The sequence below is a fragment of the Pollicipes pollicipes genome, unplaced genomic scaffold (assembly GCF_011947565.3).
Source record: "Pollicipes pollicipes isolate AB1234 unplaced genomic scaffold, Ppol_2.1 Scaffold_5909;HRSCAF=7009_pilon_pilon_pilon, whole genome shotgun sequence".
Taxonomy (NCBI): Eukaryota; Metazoa; Arthropoda; class Thecostraca; order Pollicipedomorpha; family Pollicipedidae; genus Pollicipes; species Pollicipes pollicipes.
The window spans coordinates 370,449-390,805 of record NW_023596778.1 but is presented as its reverse complement, the minus strand read 5'-3'; the positions used below and the strand labels follow the sequence as shown (position 1 = coordinate 390,805).

The 20,357-nt window shown below is 55.3% G+C and overlaps 1 protein-coding gene and 1 long non-coding RNA gene across 4 annotated transcripts; both read right to left on the bottom strand.

The window, feature by feature from the left end:
• Positions 1–275: 275 nt before the first annotated feature.
• On the bottom strand, positions 276–13,917 carry LOC119104133 (rho GTPase-activating protein 12). The gene is made up of 10 exons (XM_037227819.1): positions 13,585–13,917; positions 9,636–9,770; positions 8,917–9,035; positions 7,591–7,951; positions 6,634–6,771; positions 6,283–6,465; positions 5,308–5,478; positions 4,638–4,793; positions 517–632; positions 276–279 (listed from the first exon to the last, which is right to left on the bottom strand). The coding sequence occupies exons 2-10, from the start codon at positions 9,762–9,764 to the stop codon at positions 276–278; spliced, it is 1,377 nt and encodes a 458-aa protein (XP_037083714.1). The 5' UTR covers positions 9,765–9,770; positions 13,585–13,917.
• Positions 13,918–15,354: 1,437 nt separating this feature from the next.
• Positions 15,355–18,305, bottom strand: LOC119104145 (uncharacterized). 3 transcript variants are annotated; one of them, XR_005094876.1, is made up of 6 exons: positions 18,248–18,305; positions 17,761–17,909; positions 17,222–17,332; positions 16,464–16,631; positions 16,012–16,124; positions 15,355–15,722 (listed from the first exon to the last, which is right to left on the bottom strand). It is a non-coding gene; the product is annotated as an uncharacterized LOC119104145 (long non-coding RNA). The 3 variants fall into 3 exon arrangements; XR_005094875.1 differs by lacking the exon at positions 18,248–18,305 and adding an exon at positions 18,132–18,235 and having other exon boundaries at positions 15,356–15,722; XR_005094874.1 differs by lacking the exon at positions 18,248–18,305 and adding an exon at positions 18,105–18,235 and having other exon boundaries at positions 15,359–15,722.
• Between the last annotated feature and the right edge of the window lie 2,052 nt (positions 18,306–20,357).

The following is a 20,357-nucleotide window of genomic DNA, read 5'->3' as shown; positions in this document are numbered from 1 at the left end:
CCGCCGCCGCCCGGACGGCTGCAGCGCTGGGAGCGGGCCACGGGCCAACAAGCGGACACCGGGGAGCCATCCGGCGGGCAAAGGGCCGTACGTCAGAGGAGCGCCGCCGCCGCCCGGACGGACGCGGCGCTGGGAGCCGGTCACCGGCCGACAGGCGGACACCAGGGGAGACATCCGGCGGGCAGAGGGCCGCACGTCAGAGGGGCGCCGCCGCCGCCCGGACGGACGGACGGGGCACTCGGAGCCGGTTACGGGCCGACAGGACGCCAGGGGCGTCATCTGGCGGGCGCGGCAGGCACACGGGCAGGCGACGCGGCGCACTGGCCCGACACATTACACACCAGAAGAGGGACTAGGCCGACTTCGGAAACGGGGACACACCAGCCAGCAGCTGTTCGCAGCGGGGAAATGCCACGAGCTGCAAGGCAGTTTGTGAAATGCGAGCAGACATGGGGGATATCAGATGCGAGGGCAACTAAACCGGCCCACAACAGCGAACCCAAGACTACTACTGACCTTGTCTTTGGCATTCTGACTAGTTCCATCGTCGACAGACGGCAGGGCCCAGTAAGAGGACGTACCGCCCTCCTCGAAAAATACACATGCCCGTCCTCGTTCTGATTGCTGTACCACTGCGGAACAGAGGAGAGCACGGACTCGGTCACGACGGCCAGCAACTCCAAACGAACGGGGACAGGGAGACCAAGAAAAGTGCTCACGTGTTGGCTTTAGAGCCTGAAGTACTAGAGCTCTCCAGGACTTTCTCTTAGAGAATGTGTTGGTAACTGTAACGTATTACAATGTACACGCTCCTGAAATGAGATCAGTTGCAACAGCATGACAAAAAACAACACGAAACAAAGAGAAAGACAAACAGAATGATGACATGAAAGATGGGCACCATTTGCATTCTAAACCTGCCACGCTTACAGAAAAAGCATGCATGTCGGAACCATTCCGCACAGTAGCATTCGAGCCCCTTCCACGGGTCCTAGCATACCGCTGTCGCCCTGGTCAACACCGCGCCGCTATTGCTGTGAAGCAGGGCCCACCTCGCGATGACACCCGCCGCCACCCGCGCCGGGGCCTTGGCGGCGGGCCACCTACCCGGGCCGTCTGTCGTGTCAGCCCGGCGGCGGGCCGGCCGCGGCGCGCGCTGGCCAAGCCCTGCTCAATCTGGCCGATCCGCTGGCGGACCGAGACGGCCTGCAGCGCCGCCGCGTCGCTGGCGCTTCTCTCTCGGCCGCCCTCCTCCGGCGCCGACGGCGGCGGCAGAGGCGTCTGTACCGGCGCCTCGGGCTGCGGCGCGGCCACGTCTGGCGACGGCGCCTCCTCGGACGGCGACGCCTCGCCGGGCGGCAGCGAGACGCGAGCCACCTTGGCCGGTGCCTCGTCGGTGGGCGAGTGCAGCGCAGTGTGGAAAGAGTCGTCGCTGGACGAGCTGAAGCCGTGCGACAGCCGCGCCGTCCGGCTGCGGCGCTTAAGCGGCGCCTCTGTGCCGCTTCGAGGGCTCGCCGGCTCGTCCGCCGCGCCGTGCCGCTGCACGGGAGCCTCGGCGTCGCTGTACCGCTTCAGATGAACCTCCGCTCCACTGTGCCGCTTAAAGGGCTGCTCCGCCCCGCTGTGTCGCTTCAAAGCCTCCTCCATCCCGCTGTACCGCTTCAGAATCGCCTCTGCCCCGCTGTGACGCCTGAGCGTTTCGTCCGACCTTCTACGGCGCCCCAAAACCTCCTCCTCTCCACTGTGTCGCTTGGGCAGCTTCTCTAGTCCAGTGCGCCGCCTGCGCGTGTGCTCTGGCTCGCCGAGTCGCTCCGGCGTCCGCGCGTGGCCACGCAGAAGAACCTCATCTTCGCCCCAAACTTCGTCTGGCTCGCGCCAAACGCCGCCGTCCACGTCCCACTCGGACCGGCTCCTAACTGGACTGGCCGGCCGGCCGTCGTCCGCCCGGATCGTCATCAGCGAGAGGTTGACGATGTGCGCCATTTGATCGCTGGCGCGGCGCCGCCGCTGCCGCCTCTCGACCGCCGCCGTCTCACCGCGCACCTCCGCCATCGCGCTCGCACTGCACTCGCCGCCGCTAGCCGGCGACAACCACAGGAAGCCGGCGATAGCGAGTGTGCGGCGCGGCGACGAAGGCGCCGCCGGCGGCCGCCGCTTCCACTCACCTGTCGCAGTCCGAACTCTGACAAGCAGGCCAGCCTGGTCTCGGACGAGGAGCGGCGCGCGGCCAGGTGCCGGCGCGCCGCCGAGCGCAGCATGACGTCATCGTCGCACATGGTGGCCGGCCGGGCTGTGAGCGGGCGTCAGGAGGCGACCGCGCTGCCGCCGGCACGCCGTACTTCCGCCAGCGGCGACGCCAGGCGGCCGTTGACGGCGGCGGCGGACTGAGCGCGGCCCGGGGCCTCAGTAATCCGCCGGCGGGCGCCGCCGTTGCCCCGCCGGCTATCGCGCGCGTCCGGGAAGCGTGCGGTCAGCGGGGCGTCCGGCGCCTCGAGGTCGGCCGGCCGCAGGGCGTCGCGGCGGTCGGCGCAGATGGCGCGACGTCGACGGCTGCCGGCGAGAGCCGTCCACTTCCAGCCGGAGCTCGGCCAAGCGGACGGCGAGTGGATCGCCGCAGGCTGGCGACGCGGGTTGGATCTGGTTGTTCCAAGGAGGAAATCGAGACGGTGAGCTCACTTCTGAGATGATCTCATTCTTCGAGGACGTGTTGTTTTTGCTGCAGCGGTCTTCTGCCTCCTCTTCCGCCGCTTCTTCATGCATAATGGTAGCAATAGACGTACGTCCGACATACAGTGACTTGTCGATATCAGACCCTCTCCGACACTGTGGACTTTAATTAATGCCACACGGTCCACTGTTGAGTTCCAAATTCGAATGCAATGCTGTGAGCTCCAAAATTCACTAGATTTTGGCACAAATACCCTGTGCAGGTGAGTTCAGTTTGAAATTTGTCAAAGCTTTAACTCACCTGAAGAGGGCGTGTCTACTGAAATGCGGTGAATTTTACGGATTATTGTATTTCATTCTAATGTGAGCACGCAGTAAATAGCGTACCGTGTATATGTGTTTTCGTGTATACTTTCTGTAACAAAAAATGTTCCGAAGCTGGGCAAAAGCTTACAGCCTATTCAAGGACGCTTCGAAGCCCACCCTGACACTACTTATGGCTAGATCTGACTTTACCTAGGTGCTTACCTTTACCTGACCATGTAGTGTTTGTAACGGAGCGACGCTTACCTAGTTAACATTGGCTTGAGGAGGTGATTCGAATGTGAAAGGATCAGAGACATGCGCCTAAAATCCTTTCCACACAGGCCAGTTACGCGAGCAATGTGGCCCACGCTTTGAAGAGACAGCACCCGGCGAAATTTTAGCCGACAACCGCCACTACTCAGCTCTCTCATCACTGTGGGCCTCGCGGCCCGTTGACTTCCGTTATTGTTTGTACTTTCTGGTAGGGGAGGGGGGGGGGGGGGCGGAGAGCGGCAACAAGTTTGATATCCTAATATCATTGCTTTATCGCCCTTCTTCGAAGAAGAGTCACGCTACTCCGCTCAATTCGAATACACCGAGAGGACGCACGCAATCACACCATGCAGTCAGCGCGATTACGCTTCGAATCGGTCGTGCATTCAAAGCTGAGGCCCATGTGGACTAAGGGCTGTCTCATACTAGCACCCAACCAGTCCATCCAGTGGTGACATCGCTTCCGGGTTAATGCAAACATCCTGTTCCACACCACGCTCATGTGAGCGCCGTGCCACCCTTTAACTGATAGAACGCACCGAGATGACTTCGGCGCAGGAGTCATGGTCTCGTGACAGGCTGCAGAAGGGACGTCCCAGCGTGACGTCCGATTCTGGTTATGTATGAATCCTCGGATGGTCACTAATGCAAAGCTTAAAAGCGGTCCATACCAAGGACATGAAACGGACAGGACCCTCCCCCCATCCCCCCCCCCCCCACAAAAATGCGAGCTGAGGCATGCACGGCCAAACCCGTTTTACATGCCACATTCCATTGGCAGCCACCCCGTTCCGATGTGACACCGAAGCCCTGCCCTCCCAATGCCGGGCGCCTCTCCAGCCGGCGGCGGGAGGAGGCCTGGCTGTATGCTGCGCATGAGAGCGTCACCAGACGCGGCCGCCCGGTCCCTGTCCCAGGTCAGCAGCTGGCCGGCCAGCAGCAGCTAGCCTTCAGTGGCCTGTTGACCCTTACGCATAAGCCTGTATGGAAACTGAAAACAAGGCCGAACCTCCCGGACAGATCCCAAGCCTGATGGCGGAGAGGTGTGACCCACCCTTACCCAGGTGGGACATCACCCCTCCCCCTACCCGGGTAGAGGGATGTGCGGGACGCCCCTTGTTCCTTGCTCCGGCAGGGGGCGTGGAGACGGCCTCACCCGAGCAAAGGCATGCGAGTCCACCCTAACCCGCCTTTATAACAGTCGGTCCACTCTCACCTGGCTAGGCAGACGTGTACTTTGCAGTCTTACCCAGGTAGGGAGGGGGGGGGGGGGGGCGTGGTCACCACTGGTGGGCAATGGGGGCCACGACACCGGGTCTTACCCAGGTAGGGAGGGGGGGGGGGCGTGGTCACCACTGGTGGGCAGTGGGGGCCGTGACACTGGGCCTTACCCGGGTGGGTGACGTGTCGCGCACATAGCAGAGCTCGCCGCTGGAGTCGACGCGGCGCCGCCAGCCGGACGGCAGCGGCACCAGCGGCACGTCCACCTCCAGCACGGGCGTCGCCGGCTCCTCCCGCTCGCCATACTTCTCCGGGCTCACGCTCGTCTAGGGAGGGGCGGCGGTGGGGGCGGTCAGGAGGGGCGTAGCCGGGACGGGAGCGGCCGGAGTCGGTCGCAGTGCCGGCAGCGAAGACACTGAGAGTGATGCTGAGGTGGGGCGAGGACCAATACACTGGGCTAGCACTGAGAGCCATTTTGCGAGAGCACATGGAATTTTATGCGTAAATCAGGGCAGTGGCTTTTTGTCACCAACTGAACTAAGAACCTCAAACAAACGACAGGGGCACGTGGCTTACTCTCAGATACGCGCTGGTTGTTCTGGAACAGCAAACTCGCCGTCCAAGCACTGATTGCCACAGCAAGACATCCCATGCGAAAAGCTAATGACTAGACGAACACGCTCACTTGAGCCCGTGGGGCCGTGGACCTCACATCCCAACGGCTCGCGCCCGCCTCAACCCTGCCCAGTATGGGGGCCAGAGGTCCTTCCCGTCACGGACGGACACGGACACGGATTCCCGGATGGACGGACGGACCGGCCCCAGCCGGGCACCACTGACCGACTTGACGTTGCGTCGCGGCGGCTTCCACGTGCTGTTCTGCGTGTCCACGTTGTAGTAGTACTTCCTGCCGCGGTGCACGTACTCGCCCCAGCCGTCCCAGAGGCAGCGCTGCGGCGTGTCTAGGATGTGCGGCACCGGCGGCGCCTCCTTCATCTGAGTCGACGACACCTGGCGGGGCCGGGCAGGCTCAGTCAGCCGGCCCCTGGGCCTCAGCGGCCGGGGCGCCGGGCAGGCTCAGTCAGCCGGCCCCTGGGCCTCAGCGGCCGGGGCGCCGGGCAGGCTCAGTCAGCCGGCCCCTGGGCCTCAGCGGCCGGGGTGCCGGGCAGGCTCAGTCAGCCGGCCCCTGGGCCTCAGCGGCCGGGGCGCCGGGCAGGCTCAGTCAGCAGACCCCTAGGCCTCAGCGACAGACTCCCACCTCAGCGGCCAGGGCGTCGCACTCGGCACCGAGCCATGTACAACAATCTGGGGCGGTAGGGATAGGACAGACTCCCACCTCAGCGGCCAGGGCGTCGCACTCGGCACCGAGCCATGTACAACAATCTGAGGCGGTGGAAATGAGCAAAACCACTTCCCATCGCAAGAACCAACAAATGTCAAAATACGATAGCTATCTTATAGCCTTGGACATGACGCACCTGACAAGTTTGGGGTTAAGCAAGCTGCAACCTCGGGTAGTCGGGATTACGTGGCAACTTCATGGAAAGTCGTAAGGTAGCCAAGTACAGTGGACACGTTGAAGGTTCTTAGCTTAGTTGGTGACAAAATGTAATTAACAAATCGACAGTGATTTAGCTTCAATAACAAGACTATGCCCCGGCAAACACCGGTGTCGGCTAACATGGGGGAGGTCGACACTGGCGGAAGCCAGCAAGCCCATACCCCAGGTCGCCAACCCAGATGACTGGCCCCTAGCAGACGCCACCTGACCCAGCGTCGCCCGCTGCATCCAGCCTGCGGCGGCGCGTCACCCACCTCCGACAGCCGCGTGCGGGGGCGCGGCACGGGCAGGTGATCGGCCGAGCGGCTGAGCCCCGAGCGCGGCCGCAGCGGGTTGGCGAAGTAGAGCGCGGCGCGCACGTGGTCCAGCTGCTCGCAGGAGCCGCCCGCCTCGCTGTCGGCCGGCTCCGAGTCGGACCAGGGCTCGGCGTCGTCAGGTGTGACGGGCGCCGACGAGCAGCCAGCGTCGGCGGCCGGGCGCAGGCGCAGCTGCTTGGGCGGCACGGGCGGTCGCGGCGGGCCAGCCACGCGCGGTGGCTCCACCTGGCGCCCGGCCGCCGACGGCTTGGCGATCGGCGGCCGGCGAGGCGGCTCGGCCGGCCGCGCCAGCCGCTCGGCCGTCCGCTTGAAGCTGGCGTTGTGGCCGGCCAGGTCGACGCGCGCCGGACGCAGGTTGGAGAAGGTGCTGAACGACTGCAGGCTGCGGTCGTACGAGGTCTGCCGCTGGAAGCCGGGCCGGCCGTCCTGCTCGTCGGGCGAGGGCAGCAGGTCCGGCCGCGGCCCCGGCTCGGCCCGCTCCGCCGCCGCCTCGTCCTCCGCGTCCGGCGCGTCGGCAGCCGGCGCCACCTGGCGCTCGCCGCCGCCGCCGGCGCTGTCTGCGCTCCTTCGCCGACCCTCGGCGGCTTGCGGCGGCGCGTCCGTCAGCCTTACCTCCGCGGCGCCGCCCTTCACAACCGGCGCCGGCAGGGCGGACGCCTCCCGGCCCTCGCGCGGAGAGCCTCTGTCCACAGCCTCCGGCCGCGCCGAGCGCTTCTCCAGCGAGCGGCGCTCCTCGCGCCGTACGCGGCCCATCAGTTTGATCACCTCTTGCCGAAAGCGTCTACCCTCACCGGGGCCGGGACCGACAGCAGGCACCTCCGAAGCCCGGGACGTCTCGCCGCCGTCAGTCGTCCGCGAGGGCGCCTCCTCCGTTACCGCCGGACGGGGGAGCTCCACGGCGGCCGACGTCAGAGCGGTGGTGGAGACGAGGGAGGACCCCGCCGCCACCGGCGCCGGTCTCTGACCGACCACGGGCCGCGCGCTCCTGGCGCAGCCCGGCGCAGGTCGCGGGTCGGGTCCCCGCGCGTGCGGCTGCGGAGGCCGCGAACCAGACGCAAGTCGGCCGTCCTCGGTCGGCGGCGCCGCCCGGGGCCGCTCGGCCGGGCGCCGCAGCCTCGTGTCCGTACCGTCGCCGTCCTCCGGCGGCGGCGTCTCGGCTCGCTCGGCTGGGTGGCGCGCCATCGACGCCTCGCCCTCGGCCAGCGGCTCGGTCCGCTCGGCGGGCCGTGGCGGCTGCCGGGGCCAGGCGTCGGCGCCGCGGTGACGGCCGTCCAGACTGCTGGTGCTGGCGGCCGGCGCCGGCGCCGCCTCCGGCCGCACCAGCTCCCATGTGCGACTGCGCTCGTCCACCGACCACGACTTGCGGCGCGCCCACAGGTCCTTGGTGATGCGTGGCCGCCGATGCCGGGCGGCGGGCGGGCGCGCCACCGGCTCGCGCGCCGGCTGCCCCGGCGGCGAATCGTCCAGCGTCTCGACGCTCGAGGAGCCGGCGGCCGCGTCCTCCAGCGAGTTGCAGCGGCGCCGGCCGCCCTCGTCGTTGTCGTCGTCGTCGGCGCCATCGTCGCCACCGATATGTCGCTCGGCGTCTAGGATGGAGAGCGGCGCCCTGCGGCACCGCCGGCGCGTCACCAGGCGGCCCAGCGCGCGCGACAGGGCGGTATGGGCCCAGGGAAGTCACAGGAAAGCACGGTCTGTGGCTGGTGCTCCGCAGCAGGAGGCGGGGCCGAGACAAGTTGGAGCGATGACCAAGATGACTTCGATGATGATCGGAGTTAATGTTGTGACGAAAAACTCTCGCGCCCGTAAAAGTCGGAAGAAACCGACGTTGGGAAGTGTCAGTGACGTGACATGAAAGACAGCGCGGTGCAAGACATCTTATTTGCAAGGGGACGATAGCAGGCAGCACTTTCCGTTGGAACAGCAAAACGACAAAACAAAAAAAAACCAGCCCTTGTGAGACAATCCAGGGCTGTGCATGCTATGTGCTAAGTTAACTGCCATATTTCTGGTTTGCTTTTCTGGGACAAAGAACAAATCAGCATCGTAAAACCTCGCCCCGCAGGACTATAAATCGACTTACCATCAGGTACTATCCTTGCGAACTATAAAAGGTCGACAGTATTGAGGCCACCACCGAGGGTTGCATGCAAACACCTATGCATCTGGTGCTCTACTAAAATGAGCTCGAGCTACGATCTCCACTCTGCTATTCAGTGTTATGCTCAGTAACATAATGCTCAAGCATGCAATATCGTCTCATAAGAACATCTCCATGACATAATCACAATAACATATCCTATAATAGATATGAGATGGTCAAAACATATGTAAATGAAATGCTTAGTGTTCCACACCGTCGGTACTGTCTGAGACTTCCAATTCGAGCTTCTCATCTCTGGTATATATATATATATATATATATATATATATATATATATATATATATATATATACATCATTTCTCCACAACACCCCGAAATTCACTGTGGACGAGGGCACTATCATGGTGCCCCGCTCCACCCCGAGTGCGGGCCGGCCGCCGTCCCGTCCCGTCCCATCCCTACCGCGTACCGTCTGCTGTCGCGCGCGTTCCGCTTGACCTTGGGCGGCAGCTGCGGCCGGGCATGCGGCTGCAGGCGCAGGTACTGGGTCGGCGCGTAGAACGGCTTGCGCTCTCCGCTCCGGATCACCTGCGGATCGGCCACGGTCGCCGCTGAGCGACGGCAAGTGCCTGCGGCGGGCGGGCGCGCGCCCACAGCCCGGGGCTGCAGCGGCTCTCCCGCAGCCGCTGAGCACTCCCACGGGAGCTGATGGGTCCTCCCACCGCGGGACACGTCCCAGCGCGGCCAGATCGGTCGCCGCGCACCGCGCGACATCGCGTCTCTGGCCTGCGCCAGGCGACTCGTTTGCCCACGACGATCGCAGACAAGCCGCACAAGTCGTGTGCAGTGTTCGTTAATGATTCTACATCGCTCACAGACTTTTGACGTGCCCAGGTCTTAGTCATGGTGACAGCAGGTACATTCACATCCAACATGGGAGAGAAGCAATATGTACCCAGTGAGCCACAACAGCACCATATCACATTGACGACATACCATAAGCAAACATCAATCAACAAATTAGAACACAACTGCAACAGAGCTACTGTGGGAAACCATAGGACATGACTCCTTTGCTATAGCAGATAAAGACCATCCATTTTACTTACTTGACTTCTACATTTCACTCTACAAGGGAGACCAACAGACTACAAGGCAGTTACCATGAGATACTGTGCTGCCTCTTACCTGCCACCAGTCACTGTTGGTCTGTTGGATGACCAGGAACTCCTCATCCTTGCACATGTACACGCGTTCTCCATCACTGCCATGGTACTCAAAGTCGAACAAGACAGTGACTACCAAGTCTCTGTCCATGGGCACCTGTGGACCAGGCTGAGTCAGCCATATGCAGGGCAAGGGCAGACAAGCTGTGCAGTTTACATCCCACCGCAAAGTTGACTACAATTGGGTGGCTAATGACAGGATTTTTGGCGGTCTTGTCTTCGGGAGAAGTATGGCAGCCCACAGTATTGGCACAGCATACCCCCAATGCACCAATGTGTCTATGCTTTGTGATCTATCCTGAAAACTCAGTTTGTTATGGCACCCACCTCCTGATTCACCCATTTATGAAGGGGTGGGCTCATACTGTTTTAGGCACTCACAATAAGCCCCTGACAGAAACAGCCTGCAGTTGGTGGCAGTGGCTACACCAAATGTCATGTGATGTCTGAGGGCAAGACAACCCATGCATGGTACCACAGCAAGTTGAGCTTTCACTGCCAAAATTCTGCCACTCACCCAGAAATTCATGATCAGATGGTGGTATCAGGGCCAGAGCTGATGCAGTGTGTGTGTGGGGGGGGGGGGGGGAGCAGAGGGGGCAACTGCCCATCCTGCCAGCAGGCAAGGTGGGACAAGAGTATGTTTTTGCTCCCCCCCCCCAAAAAAAGGAAAGGCCACTTTTTACTAAATTAAAGGCATTGTAACTACCCACAGATTAAAAAAATTAAAATCATGCAGGGTCCCATAACTGAGTTGGAGCAATAAATTTGGCTCAAAAGGCCATTTTCAAAATCCATAGGCCTGTTTTCTGGATCATGAGGCCACTTTTATGAAAAGGTGACCCATGCTCTAGATTAGCAGACACAATTATGTGTTTAGGAGGCCCCTTTGCTGGCTTGGGAGGACCTTGCTACAAATTAGGAGGCCCCACACTGAGTTCGGAACCACCCTCTATGTTCAGGAAACCACATTTCTGGAACAGCAGGCCCCTTTCTTGCATCAGATGGGCAGAGTATTGGCTCAGAATACCCTGTTTTGGGATAACAAGGCACCTTGGCTAGATTTTGAAGCCAATATGTGAATCAGAACATCCTGTTCTGGACTAGCAGGTCCCTCTATGCATCAGGAGGCCCTTTTCAGAAGTCAGAGACCTTGTTTTAGGTGAGATGCTGCACTAGGTATTCAAACAGCCCCATTCAGGATTTTCAAAAACAAATGTAAATGGCACATACCCTCAGTGCCCCTCCCCTTGAACATGCCACCACCCAGGATGCCCCCTGTGAGGAGGCCCCATTTTGCCCACCCCTTGCCCCAAATCCCCTCAAACTCAAAATATGTGGTGCTACCCCTGGTCCAGGCTCATACAATAAGCACACCTTAGCATGGATGCTGATCCCAGGCATCTGCCCCATCATAAGTCAGGACTTAATCATTACACAATGCTCAATAAAACATGTGATGTAAATGATACCAAGTAGGGGTGTACACAACATTTCACAACTGGGAATGGCCTGAGATGCTAACCACTGGTCTGGGTTACATACCAAACTGGTGCTTGGGGAACCAATAATTTTAGAAAGCCAACCCACTGAAATTGTGGGGCCAATGGGGTGCCATACAGTCAGTGGATCCGTACCCCAGAGACCACTCAGTCCTGTTGCCACAATCATACAGCATTATTGAGAGAGCACTTGGGGTCCAGGATATTTCTTTTCAGTGAAAACTGCAGGAGGCAGTGATTAACCTCTGCATACCCCACAGGAATTATTAACACATTATAGCATGGAGCAGGTGGAAAGCAGCCCATTTTGAGCCACAGAAATAACTTTTGAACCATGCCAGGCACGGCCCCAAACTATTCAGTATCTGATAAGTCTCACCATCAATTGTAGAAGCCATGCCTGTAATGGCTATCAACCTCACACATTCTGGTAGTAAGCAAATTCTTATGTTAGGTTGGATCAGAAAACTACTGCTTCAATGGTGAATTGCTGCATGGGAATATTGGCCTCCAATTGCAGTTTCATTTCCAATTTTGGGCTCCTTTGACATGATTCATTGGTTGGTTTGACTGGCTGCTAATTGGTGCTAGTCACATCATGTGAGGTCACACATGTCACTATCAAGGGATACATGATGTACGCCCACAGCCCTTGAAAAAAGATGTATTGCTTGCATCTGTGAAAAACTGGTCAGTACAAGGAAACAGTTCCACATCAATGACTTTCTTACACCACATCAGCAGAAGAGCACAAAAGCAATGTCTGGTCAGGCTGCCTTAAGTTGACTACAGGTAGCTTTAAACCAAAATGATGTTAATTAAGTTATAAGTTACACACACACACACATATATATATATATATATATATATATATATATATATATATATATATATATATATATATAAGCCAATACACCCAAAATTTTGACTACTTTTCATTGACTGTTACAATGATAGAATCTTGTGTGGCCTGTGACATCATTAGTTACATGAACTTGTTGCAACCCAAAGTACTTCTGGAGATAGACTGACAAGGCCTGTCAGTTGCACCTTGAATTTGTCTGATATGACAACATTCAACATTTTAGATCCTGGGGAAGGGTACAGTCCAAACATTTTGGTTGCAAGGACTTCTGGAATAAGAGCACATGCTATGCTTGTCCTTCAGACCCTGAGCCCAACCCCTGGCCATGAAAATCTGGTTCAACAGCAGGATATGGTAGTGAATGCTATGCTCATCATGGCCCACCAAGCAGCCTAATGTCATCTGGCTGAGCAACTGGTGCCACCAGCTGCAGGTCATCCCAGCCAGGGGCTAATAATAAGCTATGTAGCAGCTCAAACCCACCCAGAGGTAGGCATTGCAACTGACTCAACTATGGGGGCAGACCCATGACAGACCTACTTGTGACATGAACATCATGCCAAATACCTGCAATATTAGAAAACTTACGCATTCTCAGTGCTCTTTAACACATGCAACAATGGTCTGGCAGCTTCCCAACCATCACCACATAAAGCATGTTTTTGCAAGTCAAAAACATGTTGAAATATCAATTAAGGCTAAATGGCTAATTCCAGGTTGGGAAAAGGGAGTCAAATCAGGCTAAGATCTGAATAGACCAGTGTTTCAAGTTTCTGACCTTTCAATTTCACTCATACACCAGTTATTATTTTAGAAATCCATCAGCTATACACCTTAGTTACCTGAAATCAGCAGCACAAACCTCTTTGGCTTTATCTTAATGGACTAATCTTGCATGACCTCTGTCAGCCACTTGGGCATGGTAACTCTGATTGACAATATCATGGCCATGGAATGAGACCTACCATTATAGTATTCTTTCCTAAAATATGTCAAGCTAATTACCTGCCAACTAATGAACATTTGGCTGACCTGCTTGCTGGATGGAAGAGTCTGAAGGTTATTCCAGAAATAGAAGTCAGGGGAGGGGTTAATGAAAGGTAAATGTTCACTGAAGTGCACTAAACTGTGAACCAATGAGAACATAACACAACTTTGTAAGCCAGGGGGCTGAGCAGAATCAAACAGCTGCAAAGCTACTTGATGACCTACAACACAAATCCGGCCAGCGCATCGCCCATTGCTCCACTTCCTGACAGACTGTCAGGCTGCCTAAAACTGAAACAGTTTATAATCATCAATGTAGATTCAACACACGGCTTACCCTGGCATTGCATCGCTACTTAAACTGCTTAAGCTATCGGACAAAACTTACGCACCCATAGACGAGCGTTAGAAGTACCGTTCGCGGACGCGAGGCTTAGATGGCATACCACAGGTTAGTCACGTAGTACTGCAATTGCGCCCACAATGTAAAATTCACGAACGGCACCACACCACCACCAGACAACTACAGCCGCAGGCTTAAGCTCAGCCTCACTGACCTACAATCGCCAACACCAGCGTCATGGGCGGCTGGGCCCATCCGTAAACAACTGACGGAGAAACAGGAACGAACAGCTTTCAGCGCCACAGCCGCCGCAGTGCAGCAGGCCACCGATTGGCTTCGCTGATCCATCAACAGGTGCGATACCAGGTCGAGGCTGCTAATTTCAGCCATCGTGCCTTGTCACCAGAGCATGCATCAGTGTGCCGACTAATTCGACTCACGAATAATTCGCGTAACGGAAGAAAGGACGGCGCATAACAGTTGACGGCGACGAACCGCGGGCGTCAGTCCAAACAGCTTGCATGGGGGCGATGTGCTATACATTAATAAAGGCCCAGCAAAGCAGCTACCATCGTCTCGGCAACCTAGTTGGGCACTTTCCAGCGTTCACTTACAGCATGGAGTATGTGAATATCAGGCGACCCTACTTCCCGAGAATGCTGAAAATGCATCCCATCGGTTCACGTGAAAAGAAGCGACGTAACAACTGAGCTTCACCACGATCACTTTCTCAGGCATTCGTTCACACTTGACATTGGGGAAACTCTGCAAGCGCCAGCGCCTGTTCTCTTGGTGTTGGGACACCATATCAACCTGCGTTCCCAGCCAAAAAGGAAAAAAACAGATCCAGCGAACACCTAGAGGAAAAAGTTCTGGACAACGCGGCGGGGGTCACGCAAATACCGGAAGAGAAACAGAGGTAAACAAACCTCCCCGTCCGGGGAGGTGCCCCACTTGGATTAGTGACCCATGATGATGCGTGATTTCTCCCATGTCACTTGCGCAAGCCGTCAACTATTACCCCGAACTTTTGCTAACAGCCCCATGAAGCATCAAGCCAAAGCCACCAACTTCGAGGCAGGCCCTCATCCCCGGCAGGTCTGGCTGGACCGCCCCTCTTTCATCCCAAGCTGAGGTCTGTTCCCGCGAAAAACTCTAGCGTTTTCGGGCCGGCTGTCGAATTGATGGTGCGCCATCGCACCACGTTCCACGAAAAACTGAGCTGTACCTATAAGTCCACCCGACACACAGCCTGGCGTTCCCGGCATACGCCCAGCCACTCCTCAATCGCCACATAGCGGCACATACACCATGGGCCGACTGACCGTGGCTGGGTGGCGACACGACTACCCGGCCAAGGGTGGGAAGCGTACGGATCACCTCAAGCCGGAGGGTGCCCGCCGTCGCCGGCGATGCCGGAGCCGTCGGAGCGGTCGCTGCCGCTGCCGCTGCCGGCTCGTTGAGCAAGGACGGGTGGCCAGGAGCGGGACTGGGAACAACGGCCGATCGCACAACTGAGAAGCGTACGGTCCGTGGAGGACAAGGTACGGATAAAACAGCACGCGCAGTACGCTGGAAGGGCGGTATTCGGTTCGTCGTGGAGGACAGGTACGGATAAAACAGCACGCGCAGTACGCTGGAAGGGCGGTTCGGTCCGGAGGACAAGGTATGGATAAAACAGCACGCGCAGTACGCTGGAAGGGCGGTTTCGGTCCGCGGAGGACAAGGTATGGATAAAACAGCACGCGCAGTACGCTGGAAGGGCGGTATTCGGTCCGCGGAGGACAAGGTACGGATAAAACAGCACGCGCAGTACGCTGGAAGGCGGTATTCGGTCGGAGGACAAGGTATGGATAAACAGCACGCGCAGTATGCTGGAAGGGCGGTATTCGGTTCGTGGAGGACAAGGTATGGATAAAACAGCACGCGCAGTACGCTGGCAGGACGGTATTCGGTGCGCACGGTTACGATTCCTGACAATTCGCGAAGTCGCGATGCATTCGTATCATCGGTGCTCGGTTGTGCCATGGTGAGAGGATCACGTTCTTCCCCGCTTTGACGTAAACAAGGAGTGGGTTTAGGAAGACAAGGTTAGCCTGGCAATCTGCCAGTAGCAAGCAACGTAAACTATCCATGAAAAAAACAAAAAACAGTATATTGACTAGAATGCCATAATCCGGTGTGCCATCGCTCTTCAGCTTCTCGACCAGAAAAGTCGGAGACGACAGACAAGTATGTAGCCTCAGCCACAGCCGCTTGCGCCAAGATCGGGATGTAGATGCAGCCATCACCGGGCGGAACAAGTCTCCTCTTCCCAAGCCAACGTCACATATGCACACAGCTGGAGACGCTCTGGAAAAGAACACACAAAAAGGACGTTATGTACCTGCACATCATAATTCCCAATAGATGGAACAGATTAACTTGATTGGCTAAAACTGCAGCAGCACAATTTGATAACGACGTAACAAAAATGCATTTGGGTAGCCAAGCTTGGTTATCATCGAACCTGTGGTCCGAGTTTGGCAACAACTGACCCAAGGAGATGGGCCAATGTTGACTGCACATTCTATAATAATGCTCCTCAATGGCAAGCAAAAGCTATCTACCAACCAAACACCTCAGTCATTAAAGTTCTTACCCTCAATAACCTCCAGAATAGTTTTCATTTCCAGTAGGTCTTCGCGAATGTTCGAAATTTCATCGTCAGGTGCCTGGGAAACGTCCTCTTCTTCTTCTTGTAGTAAGTGCAACCTAAGCAAATATGTCAATATATATTTATCATTGTGTATATATTCCAGAAATGGTAGTTATGTTTTTAGAAATTGTTATAAACATTGCTTGTGATTGCTATACTAAAATGTACCTGAACATGGAACTCCACAGTCAATGAAGATGGCCAAGCAAATACACACATAACAAAAATTCAGCAACAAAAATTGCGGCACATGCTCCCTTTAGATTTCATAGTTCAAGTTATATATATATATATATATATATATACATATATATATATATATATATATATCGATCTCATGATACCTAACGATATTCAGCCAACAGCCTAGGCAGTGACAACTCCTCGGCACTCACAGCTGGGCGAAGGAGCAGCGACAGTCGTGTACTGTCTCCAACACGACAACGGGCCGCGGGACACATGGGTCCGGGTCGGGCGGTAGGGCCGCGCCCACCGCATGGTGCGCTGCATCAGCCTCGCTGCAGAGCTTCACCACCTCACTGGCCAGCCCGCACATGGCATGCCTGAGGTGCGGTAGTGTGCAGCAGTGTCAGCCGGCCCATGGCAGCAAAACATGGCCAGGAAGTCCACTTATGTTTGTCTGGTACAGGACTAGAATGAATTAGGTTATCAAAACATTTTTCAAATGATATTTTTAGAACCAGGCCAAAATCTTAATTCTACAGAGCAACATTTCAAGCCAAGCAAGTAGACACATGACAAAATAATAGAATACATAGCAAAACAAAGAAGACACATAACAGCATGATAAAAGCATTTCCAGTGTCACATGGTTTTCTCATCTGTTTTGCTTATGGCAGTTATTTTTATGCCTGAATTCTGCCAAAATATCAAAAATATTTTTGCATGCTGGAATTTGAGCCAAGGCTTTGCAATATAAAGCATCTAGTAAAAGGGCTCAGCATGAAGTTGGACATACAAATCATGCTTTGTATGACTACCGAAATAGCTTTGGTATGCCCTATCACATTGAAATAACTATATACCACAGATATTACAAGACTACACACAATGAGTGCTTATCAACATCATCTTTGGAAGTGATAAGTCATATATCACACATGTGCAGATGGCAGACCTGGCACACACCTACCGGATTTCCTTCCATTGTACAAGACTGTCAGTAACCTTCCTTGCCACACACCCACGCAGCTTGGGCAGGTAACCAGGAATATTGCTTAATGAACAAGACTCAACAGCAGGCCTGGAAAAGTATCTGTTGTCAGCATAATGCTTGTAGCATAAATTGCAATTGACAATTGCAAAACATTCCTGAGGTAGTTACTATTTCAGCATAGCTAAAAGCAAAATAGAACTATTTTTTGAGAAACAAGTGCAACATCTCAGTATATATGTGAAGATACTAAACAAACATCATTACCAACAATTCAGTCAAACAAAAAACAAATGCTCATCAAAGCATATAAAAAGGCAAAACTTGTGTTCAGTTTTCTGAAGTATGTCCGAGATTATATACTTGTTGTGGTCAGATATTGGCATCCATATGCCTGGTTATATGGTGCTCATTTGCAATCCGCACATCTGACATTGAATGGGGATGGCACATTCAACTAAGCAAACTATGTTGTGAATAACTGCAACCAGGAGAGGACAATGTGAGCTATTACATACGAAGCTAATGCACTGAGTTGTCCCAGATACTTCTCAGTTCGCTTGATGACTTTTTCAGCATTATTCAGATACTCTCTCAGCTCTTCACAGGTTGTCTTTGAGATGAAGAGTGTTTTGTAGAATATCCCAAGGATAGCAGTCTTCATCTTCTGAAAAACACATTTATTTACATGTTGACTGTCTACCAGCACAACTATTTGGATGTCAGGGCATGCCTTTTCCTTTCCAAAAAAAACAAAGCAGGGGCATCCAGGCCTGGAGCGCATGGTTTGAGACACGACAACACGAAAGATGCCTAGTAATTTATCCTAGAGCTTTGATACAGGTCAAGTGGCTAGACTAACCTGGACTTAGTTCCGACGACAACTTACAGCATAAATCTTACTTGACACTTGTACAATTGCTGTGGCAAAGCTGTTATTACACAATCTACACTAGACTACGATGCCAGTTTTATATTGCGCAATGCGAAGCCTTTTCGACTTACTGACGTGGAACTGCACCCGGGGGGGCAGGGATCACGGTAGGACCGTGTGGCCCCCCAGACAGTTCATGACAGGCGAGGCTTCCCGGAACATTGCAACACATGCGCCATAAATGTGTGAGCTATACGCTACCACATTTTACTGACATGATTTTCTTTTGAAATATTTAATCCGAATCTTCTGAATCGATTTCTGGGATCGGAACTCACGCTAACCAGTGCTTGCTTTGTAAACCCTTACCTCTACTGTCCGATCATACAATTCCAACTCAACGGCAGAATTTGGTGGCGAAAGCTCAACGTGCTGGAATGGTTGACACGGCCCACCCTGCCCTCTGACGTCATCTGACCTTTGTCGCGGCCGCCGTCACCGGCAGCAGGCTACACCTGTCAAGGGCAAATAGTGAGCGCATAAAGCGACTCAAACCCAGCCCGCCACGGACGGGGGAGTCGGGATACTGGCGCTCTGACCAACTGAGCCGCCGGGGCCGATTTCCGAGTGCGCATTGAACCTGTTTCTGTTCCGCGCCAGCTTTTTTCACACCCACCGCCCAGATGTCACGCGTTGTTATACGCTAGGTAATGACAAATATATTAGCAATTGCGAGCCCATGCCACAGTTCATTATGCATCTAGTAAGGGTACTTGGCTGCGCTGATTTCACGCGTCCAGTGCACACTCAAGACTCCTGTGGATCAGACGTCTCCTACGCCCGCTAATTTCCGCAGTACTCCACAGTTTTCTCATTCTCCTTGCGTGCATCCACGTACCCATCAACACAGTGGTGTAGTTTCCCGTTCAGCTGAGAGAGGACGAGGGACGGGAGTCTCACAGTTTTGAGACGAAAGTGGGCCAAATTGAGGAAGGCACTTTTTGGCCTACCTTGAGGGTGCCATTTTTTACGACTCAACCCCTTACATATTTTGCGCAAATGCACCCCTATCCCAAGGGTAGTGATGCCCTGAGCTTATTCACAAGGAACGAAGAATGCACCCTCAACTTTTTCATTGGTGACATTCCAACAACATTCCAACATTTCCATTTCCTCAGCATTCCAATGCCCTCAAGGTGTAGCGTGAAATAATAATAAAAACTTCACTAAGTGGAGTACCCCGTGTACTTCACCCGCTTTCAAAACCGCCTGCGTAATGTACGAATCTCTCCTTGGTCAACCGCAGGTGTTTGGGAAGAAACAACCATTAGTCTAATTGTGATTTATTTTCTACCTGATTGGGCATCCGATGATCACTATCTATATATATTTATATAGGTAACACACGAGACACCACTTCGTTTCATCTGAACAAGCCCAGCCGCCCTAAGCGCGCTCCTACCCGCCGCCGCTGCGCGGCTACTCCGGAGCTAACCTCTCGCGGCTTATCACTTCGCCGGCGCCCGACCCCCTACCGTCCCACTGGGTCTACTGATATACGCACCCCAGCTCCACACCGCTTCCGGAGTCGACCACGGGCGCACGAGGCCGAGCGCCGCGGTCCTGCCGGCAGGGCGCGCGCCCGCGGCCGGCGCCTACACTACGGAATGACGAGACAAACTGCCGCAGAAGCTGCCAAGTGGCCACGGCGCGCCAGCGAACTGACTAGGGCACCACGACACGTTATTGCGGCGGCAGCGGCGGCGGCGCTCCGGATCGGCCCGGCCCGGCAGGCCACCGTCCGGTACAGGCGCGCGCGGCGACACGCTGTCACGCTTCGGCCGGTGCCGGCTGTCGCGGGAGCGAGACTGAGTCCAACGGCATGCGAATGCTCGGGCAAGAGAAACAGGGCCAGGTCGAGGGATGGAGCAGAAATCTTCGCAAGCAGGAATAGGTACGCCGCCACATGGAAGTGCACATGAGAACAACCGATTTTGCGGATAAGATGTCACATACATGAGCGACCTTAACAAATAAATATTCCGTGGAAACAAGATCACAAATAGTCAAATATATTAACAGATATCAAGAAGGCATAAATAAAACAACCGTAAATACTTAACCCAATCGCTCCGCCGGACGACGAACCGCTGTGAGCAGGCACACTACGTTTTATGACGTAAAGGCAAGAGCTGTAAGTTGCATATCGCCAAGACGACATTACGGCTCTCGCTTACCACC